Source organism: Pungitius pungitius, chromosome 3, assembly GCF_949316345.1.
Source record: "Pungitius pungitius chromosome 3, fPunPun2.1, whole genome shotgun sequence".
NCBI lineage: Eukaryota > Metazoa > Chordata > Actinopteri > Perciformes > Gasterosteidae > Pungitius > Pungitius pungitius.
The window spans coordinates 23,859,919-23,880,626 of NC_084902.1; the positions used below are offsets into that span (position 1 = coordinate 23,859,919).

General features: G+C 46.0%; 1 protein-coding gene across 1 annotated transcript; it reads right to left on the reverse strand.

Annotated features, from left to right (window-relative positions):
• Positions 1–980: 980 nt before the first annotated feature.
• Positions 981–16,525, reverse strand: LOC119212253 (heparan-sulfate 6-O-sulfotransferase 3-B-like). The gene is made up of 2 exons (XM_037462768.2): positions 15,512–16,525; positions 981–2,288 (listed from the first exon to the last, which is right to left on the reverse strand). Exons 1-2 carry the CDS (start codon positions 16,051–16,053, stop codon positions 1,547–1,549), a joined length of 1,284 nt encoding a protein of 427 aa, XP_037318665.1. The 5' UTR covers positions 16,054–16,525; the 3' UTR covers positions 981–1,546.
• Between the last annotated feature and the right edge of the window lie 4,183 nt (positions 16,526–20,708).

Here is a 20,708-nt window from a genome sequence, read left to right on the forward strand (position 1 = left end):
CTGGGTAACACATTTTTCTCGGTTTTTCATACACTTTTCCCCTCTCCTTTTTTTCCCCTTTTTGGAAATGACTGCACATTTCTTCCATTGCTTGCTGCGCTTGTCTCCCCAGCGATGCGACAAAACCGGAATTTACAGCCGGCCGCCTTCCGCCGCTGCTGTGAAAAGATTCTCCTCTCTGCAGATGCTTCCACCTTCCCCACGAGCTAAAAACTCCTCGCTCTGAGAGCCGGCCCACTACTCTCCCCCAAGGAGGATGGGGGGGGGGGGGTAACTGAGAGTAAACCTGCCGGAACAAATCCTCACTGTCAACAGAGGGCCGCCATTCGTGCGCAAAGGAAGCTGTTAACCTGTTTGTCTCTCACTTTCTACCAAATGCTCCATCCGGGAGGCCAGATGTTGGCCCCCTAGTCTTATGGTTCAATTTGAAAAACATCGGTGTGCCACGTCGCACAATAAAAAGGATGGAACCAATGTAACATTGGAAGGCGCGTGTCGTTCGGAAGTGAAACCTGGCAGGGGGGGGGGGGGGGCATTGATGTGAATCCACCCCGACAGTTCACGTCTCAGAAAGCACATTCGTAGGAAATAAAAAACAGGGCGCTTACTTTTGGTTGATCATTGTGTAGCTTTCAGAATGCCAATCGGTTTCTTCTATTTTCTGCCGCACCCGAGTCATGAACAATTGAACTTGAAATGATCAATTTGGAAGCAAAGAGCCCGTGATCAATGCCCTAATGGTGGAAAGGCCAATGCTGGCTCTCTGCGATGTAAGAGGAAAAGGGGCCCTGACAGCCAGTGAGTGTGTGTGTGAGGAAGAAGTCTGCACACGGCACCAAGATTTCACATTTCTTATGGTGAGACATGCTGTGCAAAGAAAACTCCCCCCCCCAAAAAAGGGAAGCAAGGTAGAACACGTCGGTGTACACATGCCGAGCAGAGAGAGAGTCCATCTAGGACAAATTTACATTACAAGATGCTGCATTTTAAACATTTTATTGAACACATTTCCTGCGAGAAATTGCTAAGTCAGTCAAAACAAAACAGAAACGCACACCGCAGACTATTTATTCAAGTTTGTGCTTTGATATTCTTACAAAGCCGAACACCACAGACACTACGAGGTTTCACTGATCAACGTGGCGCTAGGTCACAAATACGACACACAGGGGTCCTCTCAAGGTCTTTCACTGCATTTTAAAATTGGCCGCCCTCGTGTCATTTTTTTCATTTTTATTTTTCTTCGACTGAGCAAAATTGAAGAACCGCTTTAAAAACATTCAAGGCTAACGAATAAAGAAAAATTCACGACCGCGTTGCAGAAAATGTGCCATAAGAAAGGAAAAATAAATAGCCAACGTTGCCATGACAAATACATCCATAATCATAAATAGTAAGACACCATCCGGCAGTCCGACTAACAGCCGCGAGGCCACGAGGGCGGGGAGGTTTCTTTTTTAGCGTCGAGTCAAAGCAGAGGAGAGCAAAAAAGCGCGACGAGTCAAGCGGCGTTCAGTCCCTTTCGCTGCCTTTCCGGGCTCCCTCCTCACCACCTCACCACCTGGCTGCTGTAGTCCTCCGTCGTGGCTACCTCCTCTAGCTTCACCTGCTCCTCCTCCCCCCCCCAAACCCCGCCACCTAGTCGCCACAGCTCCGCCAGGTAGGTCCTGTGCAGCCGCTGCCTCTGCCGCCACCTCCTCTCGCGCTCCTCCAGGTGCTGCCGCTGGCGGTTGTGCTGGTAGCGCCGGAGGAACAGCTCCTTGGCGTACTCGTACAGCTCCACGTCGAGGGCGTTCAGGCCTTCGATGCGCCAGCGCACCTTCTCGGTGATGCCCACGCTGGCGGCGCGCGTGCTGTTGATCTGCGTGAAGGCGCGTATGAAGCGCAGGCCGAACGTCCGCTCGAACAGGTACTGCGTCTTGCGCTGGAACTCCGTCAGGCCGTAGAAGACCATGTTGCGAAGGTTGGCCTTGGCGCTGGCAAGCAGCGCGCGGCCCCGCTCCAGCTCGCTCACCGACGACATGTTGTAGCAGCCCACCAGGCTGAGGTCGGCGAGCATGCGCACCTGCCGGTTGTTGGCGAGGTTGGAGGGGCAGCTCATGAAGTCGGCCAGGGGCACGCCGGTCCAGTCCTCGCCGCTGTAGCAGGCGGGGAGCTCGTCCTCGGTGGCCGCGCGGCCATCGCACATGTGGAGGGCGGTTTTCCAGGTGGCGCCGCGCTGCACGTGCTTCCACTCGCTGAGGTAGCGCGACACGGGGTCGCGCAGCATGGTGATGTAGTAGAAATTCCTGCGGAGACAAGGGAGAAAGGTACTTAAGGACGGGTGCCTTTCTTGGATTTAGCTATGCTTGAACGACAATTTGAAGACAGTCAAACAGCCCCGGGGTTCTGATTTTAAAAATCGATATTACAACAGCAAAGCTTGAAGAGACACTGAAGAAGCAAGAGGCTATACATCCACTTTCTCATATTATTATATTACATCAATAGATTCCGATTGCATCCCGAACCAAACCAACCCTGTGCCATCATCTCAACAGGAGGGGAGACGCATTGATCGGAGGAGCAGACTTCGACATACCACCGGTAGCCTGCAGCCGCATTTTGAGTAACGTTTGAAACCGTCTTTAGGAGGGCCGAGACACGCCGAGCATACAAAGTGCACTTAGAGTGTGATTGGTGTTTAAATGAAAAACATCATCGATCGTGTCCGCCGTTGTTCAAGAACATAAAAAGCCTTGCAAACCCAGCAGGAATAGTTAGTATTTAATATCCTGCAGATGTGTAATTAATTTTGTTTTTCTCACTCCAACGTACCCAGGCGCTGGTGATTATTTTTTTTCTCCCCGTCTCAGGCAACCCTTCGTGCTACTCTGATCTGCTACGAGAGACGCTTAAAAAGAAATAGCTGTAACTCAGATGCGCAAAAAAAAAAAAAAACACCCTTTCAGACAACAAACACGGCTCTTATCTATTGAGCTCAGAGATGACCGGCATAGCAGCAAGGTGACTGAAGGAGTCACTGCCGGAAAGAATTTCTACCTTTTTCGAAGATAAAAGGGAAATTGAAAATGTTCTTTCTGCTGTTGTCCCTGTGACCTCGTGATGTCGGGCCCCAGACCAGAGAGAAAGGATGAACCCATTATTAATTTCATTCCTCAAGGCTGCAGTTTATCTTCTGGGAACGTCGATTCAACAGTTAAATAAAAAAATCACACGAAAGGACGTGTTAGAAGCAACGCCGCAGCTGGAAAAACATCTTTGGAACCCTTTTACAAGAGCGAACGGTTCCCCTTGATCCCCTTCTTCGACATACACTCCTCGGATATGCTGTCCTCTTCCTCTTGGAATACCTGTAGCAGTACATTCTCGGCTTATGAGTCATAGTCTCGGTGGACTTTTGTGTTTGTGTGTGTGTGTGTGTGGGTGGTGTGATTAGTTCAGAGAGTTTGGAATACTTGACTAAAAAAAATCACATACAATGTAATAAATAAGAGTGTAATTAGTTTTAACAGCTGATGTATCTACCCCGAAAGGATTCTTTTCCAACAACATGGAGAAAATCAAGTTATCATAGCATGACCATTAGCACAAGTCTGTTTGCCAAGTTTGTGGCAAAGTGATTGAGGATGCTCAGATCCCTGTGAACTAAGAATGTTATGTCTATAACAATCCAACCATAATCTGACCCATTAGCCCTGATAAGGACATTAATTGTAGGCCTTTGCATGTGACTAGACACACCTTTACGAGCACACAAAAAAGCCATCTTTTTTCCTCACTATCTTGATCTCTTTTTTTTAATTAACTAAGCCAATTTTATATTACATCACTCATTTGGAAAAGAGACGGCTCCCTTCTTTCTGACTTTTCTGATAATTTCTCCGGTCATTGCACATCTAATTTCAGCGATTGTCCCCAGTGTGATACCTCCTATTTAACATCCCCACCGACCGGCACACCTGCTCCACATTCCCTCATCAGCCCCCCAGTGCACCTGACCCCTGGTCATTTGATTGAGGCCATGTTCCCTAGCTGCCTGTATGCCACTTTGAACTGCTTCTTCCGACTACCTGCCTGTTGCCACGCTCCTTTTGCAGTAAGTTGTGGTTCTTCTTTACCTATTTCATCTTAATCTGTCTGGGGTTACAACTTCAGGGGGGGTGGGGGGGTAGTAGTTAGGCAGACAGGCTGGTGGTGGAGGTATTACACACGGACATATTTGCAAATTATTAATGTCGGTGTGGAAGTGCCATGCGTGGAAAAATAACAACAAAAAATGATACAATTTTGAAAAATAAAAATAAAATCTTTTTCAGGGCTGTTATGATGGTAGGGAAAACACTGTGTGTATTTAAGTCCTTGTTAGAGAACCTTTGCAGTTTTCCTCTCTATGACTTCCTCTTTTTTTTGCATTACATTTTTTTAGCAAAGAAAAGAAAAGGACGCCATGAGGACTCACCGGTGGCGGTAAAAGGTACGTCAAGCAAACGTGACACACTCCGCAAATAGCCGCCTGTATTCGGTGCGAAGACGGCAGCATTTACAAAATGAACCACTTTGATTGCCTCGATGTGCTAAACTGAGAAAATTAGATGGAGAGAGCAGTTGTTACCGGGCAGAGAGTGCACAGCCAAACGGCCCTAAAAGGGCCACGATTTAGCACTCATTGCCAAAGGGCAGATATCAATCAGGATTGATGTGTACTTAAGTGAGTGCCGTGATGATATCATGGATGGACGCACCCGCAGACAGGCCCGCCACCCGGAGATAATGGCCTTCCACAGTGGAACATAAGTGAATTACTCTGCCGTCCTCGCCGGGTTGAGCGGACAGCGCTGGATGGATGGACACGCACCATCTTGAGCACCTCTCAAAGCGGGCCGTCTGTTGCACTTCCTGGAAAGTGTTTGGGTCTCCTCCTCCTCCTCCCGTGCCTAACATCTATCCGTACATTTAGCCGCGAGACAGCCCGGATCGATAAATGTCCGGCTCTCCACTGCGTTTTCCTCGTGACCTATCGACAAAGTGCAGCAAATGTCAAAGCTCTCGTCTTACTCGTGTCAGGGACAGAGGCCGGGTTCAGATTATGAAGGTCAGGAGTAATTACTCGTCAGACGAGTGGCTGCGGGTTTATCATGCAAGAAACCGGACGGGGCATCGAAATTTGATCCATTCATTCTCCAGTCCAAAAATGGATTTAATAGAAAAATTTGGACTCGGAAAGTTGATGTCTCCATAGGACCTGTAATTGGGTTTTTGTCCACTTGGGGACAGACAATATGCTGGAAATGATACTGACATCTCATTCCCCTTTTTAAAGTTTTTACTAGAGCCGGGACTCGATTAAAAATATTAATCTAATTAATTAGAGGCTTTGTAATTAATTAATCAAAATTAATCGCATTTTAATTGCATAAATATTTGACCTGAGAACAGAGAGAAGTAATTTTTTTCACATGGATTTTTATTTTTGTTCAACCAATTCCAGCAGAAGTGTAGAATTAGCATATTTAGAAATATAGTACTTTCAGAAATTCAGGTAGCCTATAGGTAAGTAGACCTTCTGTAAACTATGTTTTTTTAAGTAGACCAATACTTTCAAGTACATTCAGAACATTGGTTATTTTTTCAGACGTGGACTTAGTTACCCTGGTCCTTAAACCAGTCATCTGGTCCAGTGTGGGTTGGGTGTGGGTCCTTGTACGTCCACGCTAGCTGCTAATTGTTTTGCGTTGAGGTGATACTTGAGGCTCGATGTGAATTCCTTGTTGCACAGCTTGCACACAACCGCGCTCTTATCGACGCTTCCATCCGTGTGTTTATTATAATAAGATTTCCCATTCACGGGGCCACCCGACACGGTCTCGTCAGCTTCTTCGTTCATGTTCACTGTGGTTTGTTGTTGTCTGAAGTCATGAACGCTAGTTGGTGCTCCAGTAAAATCGGTCCTCCGAATTTCATCCAGTGAGAAACGTTCCGCGGTGCAAAAAATAAGTGTAAAAATGAGTATAAAATGTTTAATGTGTTATTTTTTGTGTAATTAATTAATCTTAGTTCACATTGTAATTAATTAATCGTAATTAAAAAAAGTCCCGGCCCTAGTTTTTACACATCCAGTAGCATTTATTTGTCTTTCTGGTTGTGTGATGGATCTAATTCCAATATTCTTTTGGTCTCCCCTAACTCCGCTGTGAAGCTTTTTGGCTGCTAAAGCGTCCTCTGTGTTCAACTCCGTCCGTCTCCTGAAAAAAGGCATTTGAGCGGTGACGATATACTAAAACCATTGGCGGTGTTTGTCCGTCTTAAAGTGAAGTGGATCGCGTGTTCAATGTTCAGGTGCTGAGACCATCTCTGGCTTCCACCCGTTTGTTGGTCGACTAGGTTTAAGCTGAGCTAAAACAAGCCCTCTCCCGCATCCATCTCTTGGACATCATCTGTCAGTGAGCCCGCGTTCATTCCACGCCAGTGCATGAGCTGTTTGCTAATGCACTAAAAGCCTTTCAAGTCTTTCGGAAATGAAAGTGACAAATTGGGGGACACTTTGGGGGGATCGATCGCACCAAAAGGTAATGTTCCCAGGGACTGTGTCACATGATGCACCAAGACCTGGCTAACCACAGCCGCAGGCCTTTGCGATTATGCCTAGTTTGCTCCAGAAGGTGGAAGTTAAACCAGCTGGTCGTATTCTACCTCTGATCAATCAAACGCTTCGTTCGTGACCTTCTTGCAGTATGTCACCCTTCACCACACGGCAAACCTGCAAACATCATCGATCGATGCCTTTCTCCATCTCTCTCGCCCAGAGTATCTCGCTCTCTCCCTCTTTAAATCGCAATCAAAAAGCTACAGAGGAAACTTGCAGCAAACGATCAATACCTGCCTTGTTAATTCACTCTCTACCATCAAGGGCACAGTCAGGCTCATGATAAAAGCCTTGATGGAAACGATTTATGCTGCCTAAGAAGCCATACGATGAGTCTCTGGATCAATTACAGCCTTTATTTGGTTTTTCTGAAATTGAAAAAACGCGATGCCTCTTTAAAGCGTTGGAGGAGGGGCGCGTTCTAATGAGTGTTGCTATCAGCCGGGAGGACACGGGCCTCCACACTGAAGTCAGGGTGTCGATGACTCTCACAGCGCGCAGGTGTTTCTGTGCCCACAAGGGATCACGCAACCGCCGTTCACCATTAAAATTACTATCCGAGGAAAAAAAGTGTTTGTACGCTCCTTTTTGCTTGAGGAAGCAGCAGCAGGGATTGTCTTTAACTCTTAACGTCTACTCATGTAAACTCACTGTTGGTGAATCCTGCCTTTTGAGATGTGGCCACTTGTTTTCAAGGTAGAACGTTTGTTAAAGGTTCTGAGAAGCTTTGTTGGTCATGGGCTCCATTATGATGGCAAAATATTGTGTGCTTTGACTACTCCTTTGAAACAATGTGCTCACTTTAGTGCTCAAGGGGATATAACTGATGACTGTGGCACACTGTTTTTTAAACTAAAATGCAATCCGTCAGTCCTCTCATGGTGGTTCTGTAGTTAAAACACATAAGTTAAAAGTTCACCTACTACTTAAATTTTGCACAAAATTGAATATTGTCTACTGTACAACGGCCTGTTTAAAATATAAAACCAATTTAAAATTGTAATTTTAATTACGTAATCATTTTCAGATTACATAATTTAGATGTATTCTTAATTTGTTTATGCATAATGTTAACAAAATAACTCATCAGAATATTAGAATTTCAAATTATGAGCCCTAAAATGAAAGGAAACATCTTCCTCATGTTTGCAGGGGCACGCTGAATGAGCCTCTATACAGGGAGATCCTTCTGCCCTCAGACCAGAAAGGATCTTGTGGAAAAGCAGATAAAACATTTGCGCAGTGCTGACTTTTTTTTTCAACCCGGCCAACTTGACTGTGGGGGATTTGGTAATTACAGAGGAGTAGGAATAACAAATTGGAAAGGCTATAAAACAGCAGAGCGCCACAAATTCTTTAAAAAAAAAAGTAAATGAGGCTGGCAGTTAGATGAATGAAAGAGGCATTTTAGAGGGTTCTGATCCAGGAGCAGCAGGGCTGAGTGTTAAGGCGGAAGCTGTCAGCAGTGAAGCTGAATCTCATCACTTCAGTCTCCAGAACAAGCGGTCAGCCGGGATCCATTTTCACTCCTCTGGTTCTCTCTCTCTGTTCTAATTTCATCTCAGTGTGCCAATTACGGACAAAATGAACCTGGTCCCCATCTGCGACACAGCGGGATCGCTGCCCGACAAGCGTGCACACGCACACACACACACATACAAACACGCACAAATACAAACACTCTCCTTCAGCCCGAAATGATCCCAACAGCACGCGTTGGGGGATCATTGCCTCGAGTGGGTTGTCTCGACAAGATAACCCACTCATGGGGAGTATCGGTGGGTACTATCACCTAATAGATAACTCCACGCAGAGCGTGAGGAGAGGGGCGATGAGCAAGGAGACTGTGATCTTCATCTGCTGCAGATTTGAGATGCTATTTTGGGCCATAAAAAAATAGAAAGGAAAAAAAGCCCCAGGGAGGCTGATGCAGAGAGAAGGGGAACCGAGCTTGCTTCCGGAAACGAGCTGTCCCCGCAACGAGGGTGTGAAGATGTGGCTATAGACTCGGGGAGGGGCTGCGGCCAACATCAATTAAACAAGTAAATTCAACGCAGGATCCTGCTTGGAAACCCTCTTTCCAGGAGGCCGAACCGTCCATCTGCATTCCTGTGAAAACCTGTATCATCTGGCTGCATGTTCCCATGTTCCCAGAGTTTTTTTTTTTATTTGACTTATTTACTAAAGTGCATAGTGTTCGTCTGCACACACAACAACCTTGTGCAGCGTGCAGCTTTTAGAAGCTTTAGTGTATTAACCTTTCTTTGACACCTTAATCTTTGCGGCTTTGTGAGGTGTCGGCCAGTCTTTTCGGCCCATGTAGATATGGAAGGGATGAATGGGAGACTGTGCTCTGCAAAGGTCACATCTACCCACACAAACTACTGAGGGATTTCTGAAAGGCAAACAAACTACTTTTTAAGAAATGTGTGAAAGCTGCTTCCAACGCGCTGCTTGCATGTTAACCTGCAGCATTGTGCCAATGAGTTGTTTTGATGGGTCAAGGCTTTACGGAGCTTACTGATATATTCTCTCTTTAACAACTAAAGATACATTAGGCTAGATCCTGCTCCCTACATATTTACAGGAGCAATAAGAACCTGAGGCAGGTCTCATGCGTTCCCAACCTTCAGATGGATGGCCCATAATGACCTGTTTGTCAGAAGCCGCATCCATCTGATTTTTTCTTTCTTTCTCTCTTTAACAATTATGCTGCTTTAGTGAAAAGAAATCTCCAATCCAGTCGACAGGTTTCCTTAAAAAATTCTGCATTAATCCCCCGCCCACTTTCCTCCTCCTCCCCCATATAATAAAACCAGTCTTCGACTGCCCCTAATCCCCATAAGGAGTGTGGAGATTACCAAGATCCTCTGAATTTCTCAAAAGAAAACCCCAAGCTGCTCACTGTTATGGAGGAAGTGCTCTGAGGAGTTTGGTTTAACAGTAACAACACACAGGAGACTTGACCCTTTATCCCACCCTACAACCACGACAAATAATGATTATAAATCCAGCTCTGTGCTTAAAGCTGACCTCACGGAACACTTTAACAGGAGTCAATTGTCAAAATGACAAAACTAAGGAAATGACAACCAGATGCACGTTACTTCTTACTTTAAATCAAATGAAGGCTCTTGATTTTGTTTCACAATAAAGTGGTATCATATAGTATAAGGGTACAAATAGAGTTGTAAGAAAATTAGAAAAATGAATAAATGCTTAAGTAATCTATGTATGCGGCTGTATGCCGCCAATATCCAATTAGCTGTTGCTGCAAAGTGTCACTGGCAAATTGAGATCAAACTTGTTCATTGGAAAATAAGGCCTTTAGCTTTTGATGTTTTAACTTAAAGACATATCTACAGTGTTGGCTGCCTGATGCCAGCTGCAAAAATGTTTTAGCAGGGGAACCTTACTGGGAGGATGTTGCCACAAGACTTCCGCAATTGTTTACGTTTCAAAACATCTGTAAACTGCACTCAACAATTCACCAACGCCAGCAGAGGAAGGTATAATACTTAATTATTGAATTCACAGCCATGCATGTACAGACATGTCTTGGCAGTTTGAAAGCAAAATCATGGATGAAATGGACCCGGCCCGCTGCGTCAGGTTGTCACTGTATGCTAACCGTAACTAGCTTTAGCTTCACATTTAGCATCAGTCTTCTCATCTAGCTCTTGGGTGAATAGCTCCCAATGTAAGAGTAAAGCGAGCTTTATCTTTAAATTTGAATTAACTAACACTGCACAGCTAATAAACATGAAGACGAGCCAATTTTAAAGTGTCAATACAACCCACGGCTTGGAGACACTTTTGTTTAAACACGAATAATTGCTTCCCTCCACAGCGAGTTTAGAGGTCATTCAGCATTGTGTTGTTCTCAGTTACCAATATAAAAAATATCCTGCTGTAAGAACAAGTGCAAGTTTCCATGATCTTGGCAAATAAATCATACTGTGTCAAGTGAATTGGTGATATTCTTGTCCAGACGTTCTCAACAGGCTGGTGAGGAGTCATGAGTGTGAATAGGCAAACACGTAATATCTGTACCTGGTTAGCCGCCCGTTGCTGTCGTTGCCTCGGCCTCTTCGGCAGAAGTAGGCCAACGTTGTGTCAGGATGGGAAGTGTTGACGAAAACTACAACTAAATGGTACCCGAAGAGACTTATACTTTATCGGCCCACATTACAGCTCCCAAAAGACCCGTGCAGTCACCCTTGGTTAAAAATACAACATTGGTGTCAGGTATTCTGCTTCCTTTCCACCCACAAGAAATGACGAATCCAAACTTCAGTGAAAAGCAGACCGTCTGCTTAAATGCACAGAATCCCATTCGCCAGTATTAGAACTTTTGTCTCTCTTTTGTTCCCACAAACTGAGAAGTTCTTGGCACCGTTTTACAGGAAATTACTAAATACTACTTTAGCTGTGTGATTAAATTTAATGAGTAGGTATTTCTGGAGAAATGGGCCATCGGTACAATGGGTGGATGCGGACATTTACCCACCATACCAGGCCGACTCAAGCTGCAGTAGCAAAACCCCTGGGGGGGATTGAATTGAGCAAGAGTGCGTTTCACAGACTGTCAATGCAACTTTTTATTAGCAGGAGGAAAAATGTGCTTTTTCATCTCTTCGAGGTCCCATAGTCTCACTTTTTAAGGCACAGCTGATCCACTGGGAGCCGTTTGTATGACTTGTGGCGACTGAAGGTCACTATTTGTGTCAATCAGCGCTCTTGTCAGGCTGAGTTTCTTTACAGCATTGCGTAGCTGTCAGCACCTTGAATTAACGAGACGTGTAAGCCTCGAGAGGGACACTGTAGTCAAAAGCAACATTAACCGTAAAAGGGCAATATTTCGCCTGCAGCTTTTTAAGGAAACGCTGTTTCAAGCTGAACACATTCCCGCAGTAATGTACAGAATCTGAAATCTCTGCGCATAGCTCTCTTTGGTTGAGGATTTAAACTGACTCGCTGCGACTGCAAGGGGAGATTAATGTCAACTTGAAACCCAGATGTTTTTCTTCAAGTATTTTTAGTGAAGCATGGTTTAGCCGGAGAAAAATTAACAATTCCATATCTCAAAATCTTTCAACCACCACTGTTTGAGTACCAAACCGTGTGAACTTCTTGTCGATTTTGAATGCCTTTTAGTGTCATTATCACCAGTAATCGAGGGCCATTACCAAACGAATGGCTAAAACCACCTTAACTGTAAACTAATTATACTCTGGCTGATCCGTCCGCCGGCAGGCCGGTCCGCATTCTTTGCTCTAATCTGAAGTAATGAGGTCAGTAATAAGGTTACGCTCTGTGACTGCTCTGTGTGAGGCTTGCCTGTCCGTCAACGAACGGGGTTGGCGGGCAATAGAAGCCTGTCTGACTCCCCGGGCCGCAGCTCCACCATTCTGTAGCCCGCCACGTTGCGAGTGCTGCGACTCCGTGCAAGGAGCCCCTGACTAGGGGCGTGATTACCCGAAACAACTCAAAGCGACCACGTGCAACTCTCTAAGGTTTGCATATTAGGATTGAAATTGCCAGACAGAGGGAGGGCAGACAGCTGTTGTTTTTGAAGGGAAAGGGAATGAAGAAAGCAGCGAACAAAGGAAAACCCAACAGGAGGCAAGGTCTTAAATCTCAGTGTGGAGGTCCGTATGAATACACAAGCGTTAAATTCAACTGATTGCTCTGATTGGACCCTGATTCCCATAAAACACCTCTAACTGAGCTAGGACAAAACTAGAGCCGGTTGCCTTGACAACCTGTCTGGTAACCGAGTAGCCAATTAGTGCTCAATGTCTCGTTATCTCGGCCTCTATTCTTATGCATTTTGTAGAAACTTTTCAATCGGGGAGCGAGCCAGGGGCACAGCGACGGCGTGATTTGAAGAGAAGTATCATGGGGAAATGTGAAACATTTGCCCCAAAAATACAGTAATATGTCTCAGATACACTGACCATGAAAGGAGACGGACATTTTGGTTCAACTGAGATGCAGTGTGTGTTTGAGAAAGTGTTCTGGTCAGTGTACACCGAAGAACTTTTAGTCAGGCTCTGCTCATTTCTTTGCTTTGTTTAGTCAGTGGTTCCCAACCTAAGGTGTCGACCCCCCCCTACAGGGTCACAACATTATTCCAGCCAATCCTGACAAAATAAATTATAATTAGAATAAATGTGTCCTCTTTTTCTAGCATGGGTTAACAAAACCTGATTGGTGGATCAGCAATGCAATCTGCTTTATCTCAAACAGAAGAGCCTAATATTCACATGACGGGAGTGGAAGAAAATGTGCATTCAAAATGAGATTAATCTCTCCGCAAAATATGGCACCCTACAGATCGTTGCCTTGAGGTAGCTGTGGGCGTTGTCAATCCCCCCGATGTTTGCTCCCTGACTGTTTGCACTCCCATTACTTAAAAGACAAGGATTTGGATTGTGTTTTGCATTCAGAGTAGGACGCAATGTTTTGAGTGCTTTTTACCAGCCTAGAAAACAAGATTATTATGCTTGGACTTGTGGTACCAAGTACAGTAGAAAGCAAAAGGGATTGTATTTACACATATGTATATCTAATGGATTCTATCTTAACTTCATTAAGAAAGGGTTGAATCACACAAATCTACCAAAGCAGGCGCATTAATAAATGTTGCATTAAGCTGAGCGGGGACACGCCTCGACACAAACTCGTCCCACGCGTCACAGGCCGTCGGTGAGGGGGTTCATCGCATGACGCGAAGGGGCACGAGGGACTTTTCCGTTCGGAACCGAAACGTGAAACCCGGGGTGCCGCTCATTGATTGAGTCGCTGCTATGCAATATCATTTCCAGGCGTCAGGACGTGGAGGATGAGGAGTGCCACGCCTAATGCGCCGTCTTCATTATTTACCTGGCCCATCCCAGGGCCCCCTGATAGTCTCTGTGTACGGGGGGGACAAACCAAGCAGGCAAGTTAATGTGACAGATTTGTTGCTTATTTGTGACTCGGCACACATTGGACATAATTCCGGGGTATGGAGTGAGTTATGACTCATGGTGCGTTTGGCTCAAATCTGATATCGCTATGTGTGTATATATAGACATGTGGTTTACATTTTGTAACTTTTCACTTACCAAGTGCCTGTAATGTCAAGTGTTTGATTGTAAAAAAGAGTATCTATCTCTATTTATCTATATATCATAGTAATATTATGACTGTAAAGCTGTTTTCATACCTTGAGTAACTTTCCCAATACTGATCATGAGCAAAACGTTTAATTTAGAAAATATGCACGTTCCAACATCTTAACAAAGCAATTGATCACAGCGGGTGCAGCATTTTGTTCTTTCCGCGTCCAGCAGAATCCCCAGAGCTCCCCGGGAGCCACGTTGACCTCTGACCTCTGACCTCTAGGGAAGGACCAGGCACAGATGGAGTTTCACCGCAGTAGCTCACGTCTGCTGCTGTGAGTAAACTATGGGAGATGAAAAGGTCAGACCCCTTGCATTCACCCAAGAATCAACCGCCAACGGTGCGTGTAGGGGCGATAACCACCAGGAGAATCAGATTTTGTCCCCATCTTTAGAGATGGAAGCAGACTAATGTCTCTACAATCAGCCTGGAACGAAGCTTAAGTCGACGCGTGCGGGTTGTTTTGACTGTATCGAGCTGACAGGTGTGGTTGACAGGAGGGCTGTTGACTCGCGTGACGCGGCCTCCGAGGCGCCACGTCAAAAAAGAGGGATTGAAGCAACTAATGGATTGGAAGGTACCCTCCTGCCCCCCTTTTAAACACTAGCATACGGAGATTTCCTCTCTGGGCCAACTACAAAGGCAGATTGGCCGGCACACCTCAGAGGACCCTGTCTGCTTAAGTGATTTACTCCACTAAGCTTGGCTGTATTGGTTGTGTAATTACAGGACTATGAGGGGAGGGGAGGGGGGGGTGCTGGCGATCCATGTTGCTTGCGGGCGTGTCAGCAGCGGCTCTGGCCGCCACGCACGCCAATAAGAACAGATGCGAATGGGGAGCAGGGCAGGAAACTGGATTGTCTCTCACTGGGTGTTGTGTGAACAATCCAGTTATTTTTTGACTTGGAGCCTCCAGGTGAGCGAAAGGAGCTCAACGGCTAACTCTAATCGACGTACAGGATGCCTCTCGGGTTTTGCCCATAGATTGCTCACAATCCGTGAGGAAAATGTATGTCCATCCCTACTGTTACTAACCAATTAACAACTAGTCGTTTCAATTACACTCAGAATTCTGTGTCTGTGACCTTGTCGTTACGACTGAATACTGCTCAGTCGTTATGTTTTGTTAATCTATTTAGTGGTTAACCAACTGAGTGAATTGATGATTGGATGAATGACTCCATGTTAACAACACCGCGTTAACCGTGTGCTTGTTTTTGGTGTCAGTAAACACCAAAAACAAGCACATGGGGTGAGTGATTAAGTAAGGGAGTGAGGGAATGAGTGTAAATGAAGGAGTGAATGAATAAGAGTGATCACTTGAGTAAGTGGATAAGATTGAGTGAGATTGAGGTTAGGCAATGAGAGTGAGTTAACGGGTTGCTAAATTGGGAGTGAGCAAGTGTGAGTGTGTGAATCACTGAATAAGTGAGTGAGTGTGAGGGATTGTGCAAGTGAATAGTGAAGCAGGGACAAGGGGGGGTCAAGGACTGGGGGGAAAAAGAGGGATTGAAGTGAGGGATTGACCCAGGATGGAATATTGGAAAGATGATCTGTGAACCGTGTGAGAAAGTGAATCATAGAAATGAACGAGTGAGTTAGTGACGAAATGAGTTGAGTGAATGTCCTCAAACGGAATGAGTGGATCCCCTCGGGAAATTATAAATAAGTTGAGATCCATTCGTATCCCCTCACCTTTTGTTCTTTTGGGCACTCTTCTTGTCCCGCTTGTTCATCACCACGGGCACGCAGCTGGTGAGCTCGGTCCAGTCGGCGTGCAGCCCGCAGCTCCAGCCGGTGGAGAACCGGGAGAAGAGCCACGACTCTGCTCTGCCGGGCCGGTGGCAGGTGCACTTCCTCTGGCCGGGCATGCAGTCGCACGGCTGCTCCAGCTGGATGTTCTTCACCAGGTGGCGGCCGAACGTCGTGCCGCCGGTCTTCTGGATGTGGAGGAACACCATCACGTCGTCTCCCCGGATGTTGAAGTCGACGTGCCGGTCCAGGTCCCGCGCCGTGAAGTTAAATTTGGAGGTGATTTTCGAGGGCACGTCCTCGTCCGCCTCCGGCTCCGAGAAAACTAACTCGAAACCGGACGCGTAGCGCTGGTAAAGCCCCCTGTCAGCGCTTCGGAAGTAGCAGGTGTTCCTGTCCGCCGGGCACACGTACTGGTAGCCGATCATCAGGAAGAGCGCCGCCGCGACGGGGATGAACATGAGTCTGTTGAACTTCTCCTCCATGGTTGGAGACCGGGAATCACGCCGGTAACGTGATGTTGCGCTCCCCTTCGCCTCGGCTCATCCTGCCGGCTCACTTTAAGACGCGCGGCTCTCCTATCAGTTTAAATTGTTTTTGCTGGTTTCCTTGCAGCCTGGACTGGCCGTAAAGGGGGTCCCACTTCTCAAACTTGAGCCCCTCACACCATGCGCGTGCACTAATGAGCTTATTTCCTAAAACATTCACACATCATTTTTTCCCGTAGCGATGTCACACTCGCGGCACAGCTCGCTTGCAAAATGACACCTTCTAGTTAAAGACGTCAGCGAAGAGTGGCACATTCGGGCTCGCCTGTCCTGCCAGAGCCGACTGCTGATCGGAGTCTGAGCCAGGAGCACCGTGCGAGAGGCTGGACACGATGCACATTGTCACTTCCGGTAACTGATTTCAAAATAAGATCGTTACGAACCCATTGCGACGTTTGACTGCGTTAAATAGGATTAGGGGAAGCTCTAATGAGAAGAGCTTTGCGAGTCAGTTCAATCGCAAAACAACGAACATTCATTGTCTGAAGAACGCTTTGTCTGTCTATTACTTTGGAAGTTAATTTATTTTTGTCACAATAAAACTACACGATTTGGTTGAAATACCAATTCTAACTTGACAGTATTATTTCCATCCTGCTTCCTGCATGGCGAGGCAAAACATCTCAAGAATCAAGCCAGAAGCCCGTATTGTTGGTTCTTATTGTTGTTTTGCATCAAGTTTCTTGGTGCAGTGTTGCAGTATTGTTTCGTATTACGTGCACATTGCCCCATAAACCGGAAGGGAGACACTATTTGCCAAAACTAGTTGGGAGTTGGAATACAACTTTTTTCTGCGTACAGGCTTTCTTTTATTTTGGAGACAAACAAAAACTAGTTTCCGTTTTTGTTGTTGGTGGCTTGACTCTACATCTGTGCCAGTCATCTGTCCCGGGTGCCGAGCCAGTGACGCAACCCCATCTCTAATCACACACACGCGGAACCTGAGCGGCCCAGAACTGACTGCTGGCGGAGAAATCACTGATTTCATTAGTATCGGAACGTATATAACTTAAAGCGGGACTGAATATAAACAACTAGGCTTTCACAGGCACGTTTTGCTTTATTTGATTTTATTGCTTTACATATTTGTCACATCTGCACCTTTATTACACCGAGGACTTTTAAAGTATATCAAACACAACCTTCTATACAGATTTCAGACAGTGTAATCTAAATAATGCTCGGACACTTTTTGCTGCTGAGCACTAGCTCACGGGAAATGGCCTTGATACATCGATATAGTTATATGTTTGGTAGATTATTGTACGGGGCTCTCTGCAGTGTGAAAACTGTCACTGCAGTTATACAGTGCGACTGGCAGCAAAGGGTTAAAGAAAACTCAGGCGAGGCGCGGCGAGTCATTTCAGCACCACGGACAGCTCCCAACACGTCAATAATTGGCATCACATTGCAGGGAAAAGTGTGTGCATACGTGTGTGTGTGTTCGCCATCCATTCCGTCACCACCACACATAGGTTTTCCCATGGAGACCAACGGCATCGACACGTGACGCAGTTGAATCCACAGCACTGTATGGATGCCAAACTAAAGGCAGTAAGCCGCCACAGTAATGGATTTCCTAAGCCCTTTATGATCAAAAGCTATTGTCATTTTAGCCTCAAACGCTCTCCATCAACGGATTTAACCAGCGTGCACTCTGGTGCGAACATTCTTTTTCAATCTGCTTCCTGCACTCTGCCCTCTTGCTTATACATTGACTTAATCTGCATTGGACTTGAGCTTGCGGCTCACCTCTCTTTGTGTCTCAGAGGAGTCTGCAATCTCTTAGCCTGGGGGGGGGGGCGGCATGACAGGAATCTGATATGGAACTAAGTGTCAGCACAATACATATCTCATTCTCTAAAAGGTCATGCAGAAGGCAACATCTGCAGATTTCTTGCTGTTTGTGCCTCAGTGATGATAACATCCAGTGGCAGCATGCTCTTTATCTGTAAGGCCTCCCAAGATATTTGATGGGGAAATAGTCCTCATTTTTGTAAAAGAAACCTCATCCATAGCCGGAGGGCGGTCTGATTGAAACCTGATCAGAATCCCTGATTGGGAGAGGGAGGTTCTGAATTAATGTCTTTCAAAAGCAAAAGAGCAAGACTTGTGGTATTCTGTGCAGCTGAGATATTTACGAGGTGCCTGACGCTCACTATACATAAGTCTTATGAGAGATGACCCGGTAAAGTGCTGACTCAGCCGGCTGCAGAAATGGACTAGCTTTTTCTATATTTACAGCAATGCCCCAGTCAGATAAAGCTGCGACTGCGCATGTATTTTTTAGTATATCCTGTAATTTACTGTAGATTTTTAAAATGATGTTGAGGGACCTTCACATTTGGATGGAGAGGTACCAAATGATCAGCCAGAGGATTATTAAGGATAAAAATTGCTGCAAAAAATGGGAACTTTTAAGGCAGGGAAAGTGTTTGTGCTTGTGCTTGTTGTATAAAATGCAAAATTATCCCAAAAGTTAGCAGCCTCAAGATATATCCTCCTTTTGCTGCAAGTCCAGACTGGAATATAAATGCAGGTAAAGACTCACAGCGTGTGGGAGATGATACAAAAGGAACCATGTTAACAATGCAGAAATAGACTTTTTTGGGGGGGGATTAGACGAGGTATACAAACGCTTAAACGCGACAAAAACCTGCAGACGAATCCGCTCGCATCATTATTATCAGATCCACAGGTGGACGCTGTGCACGTGTGAAAACGGAGCCTTCAGGCATGCAGATGTGCTCTGTGCAAGCTGTCATTTCTGGAATGTGTGCAGATGGCACCGCCGCGCGCTGCCATGGCAACGTCTGCTCCTTCGGCCACCCCTGCCTCGTCTTCCTCCTGCTCATGCTGCGTGTTCCCGCGTCAGCCGACTCGCTCCTGTCCCGTTACACTTCTGTCACGCCTCGCTCACTACTGCCCCACTGCAGCTCCCCGCCTCGCAACCCCCCCCGGGCATTTAATGGGTACATCTCATGCTATGGTTTGTCAGGTGTACTGTCTAAATTCCTGTATGTACGTGTGAGAGATACCTCTTCTGTCTCTGATAGTTTGGTGGCTGCTGCTGGGGTTTGTTTCCTGTCGAGACTGACAACATGTCGCTGTTTGTAACCATGGCCGCTGCTTGTCGGGACCAGCTTTCTCATACTGTGAATGCCTTTACAGTGCCAGGTCTGCATTAACAGACAGTAGCAGCGACCCGTCGATTGGTAGAATTGGTCCATATTGGTGAGAAAATACAAGAACAATGTTTTGACTGTAATGAATATATTACGGTAACCCATTCATTTTTCCACAGCACTGTTAAAACAATGTTATGAATGGCTGTCTGTTCACTTTTTTTTTTTTTTTTGAAAATCGTATTATTTAATGCCACAGAGCATCTTTGGTTTTAGAGAAAACCGATCGCTCTGGTTCTCCACGGGGAGCCACCAGCGGGCCCATGGACCTGCGCTGCTGCTGTGGCGGCACCGCGGCCACCATCCAAAGCGCTTAATCAAAAGGGACACCCTCTCTGCTTGGGCCCGCAGGAAAAGCAAGCTGTCGGCCCACGCTGCGCACCTTGGCAGAGAACAGCCCAGATTTGTCTGACATCGGAGAGGAGGCTTGCATACCAATCTGCATCTTCTAGCCGGTAATTGAAGCTTTGGGTTGATGGGGATGTGTCTTGCCGGCGGCCTGATGAGCTTCCCCGTCTTGCCCATCAGCGTTGACGGATGTTTACTGCACCCTCGTAACAGGGCCAGTCTCTTCTAGCAGGTGTTGATTGGAGCCGCTAAATGAATGTCAGAGGGGGAAATTACTGTAATTTCTCTCGTCAAGCCTTATCGTAGCATGTGACCCAATACTATGGTTACCTTTTCCTCATCGCGCTCATTGATTAAGTCACTGCTATGTCATTTCATTGCACATCTTAGAACACTTATGTATTCCTCAATTCTACTTTTGTGTACTGCTTTTTCAAATTACCTCAATGCGTCAAATTGTGGAAACCATTTAAGACTTCGGTATTCTTCTTCAGATGGTGGTGCAATGAGAGTCAAACCATGTTTGACACTCATCGTCTATCAAACCTCAATCTAGCAATGCATTTCTTCTAGTATTGCACACCTTTACTCAACCTGGTCTTTCTGTTTTCCATTAGCAAAATCTTGGGATGGTATCTGCTGCCTGGTGCCTGTTTACTTGGACCACCTCAGCTGAGGTTCTAAGCGAGCTGGGCCGATATTATAGAAGATGGAGTAAGAGAATGCCCCTAAGTTTGTCAGTCAGGAGACGTCCTGCACAAAGCCGCCATTTTGAAATAGTCAAGTTTGCCCAATAGCTTAGTGTTAGCCAGCTCTGACCAACAGATAATTTGCTCGGTCTTTTGCGATTGTCTTCAGTCTTCCTGTTGGGTGTTGTCGGGGTTCCCGCAATAGGTTTTTGGCTTGTCTTTTTCTATTCATCCTTTTTTCCTCCTGCTGTATCAATTTCACGTCTGTTAAACGCGTACTGTGGACCAATCCGCTTGCTTCTTTCTAAACTTGCTGCTTTTAGTCTGTCCAACAACTAGATAATAGTTTTCAGGTAGTGAGTGTTTGGAC

Coding starts and splice junctions, on each gene's coding strand:
- LOC119212253 (XM_037462768.2), bottom strand. CDS start 16,053: ATGGAGGAGAAGTTCAACAGACTCATGTTCATCCCCGTCGCGGCGGCG. Junction 2,289..15,511: donor AGTGCCCAAAAGAACAAAAG/GTGAGGGGATAC, acceptor TTGTCTCCGCAG/GAATTTCTACTACATCACCA.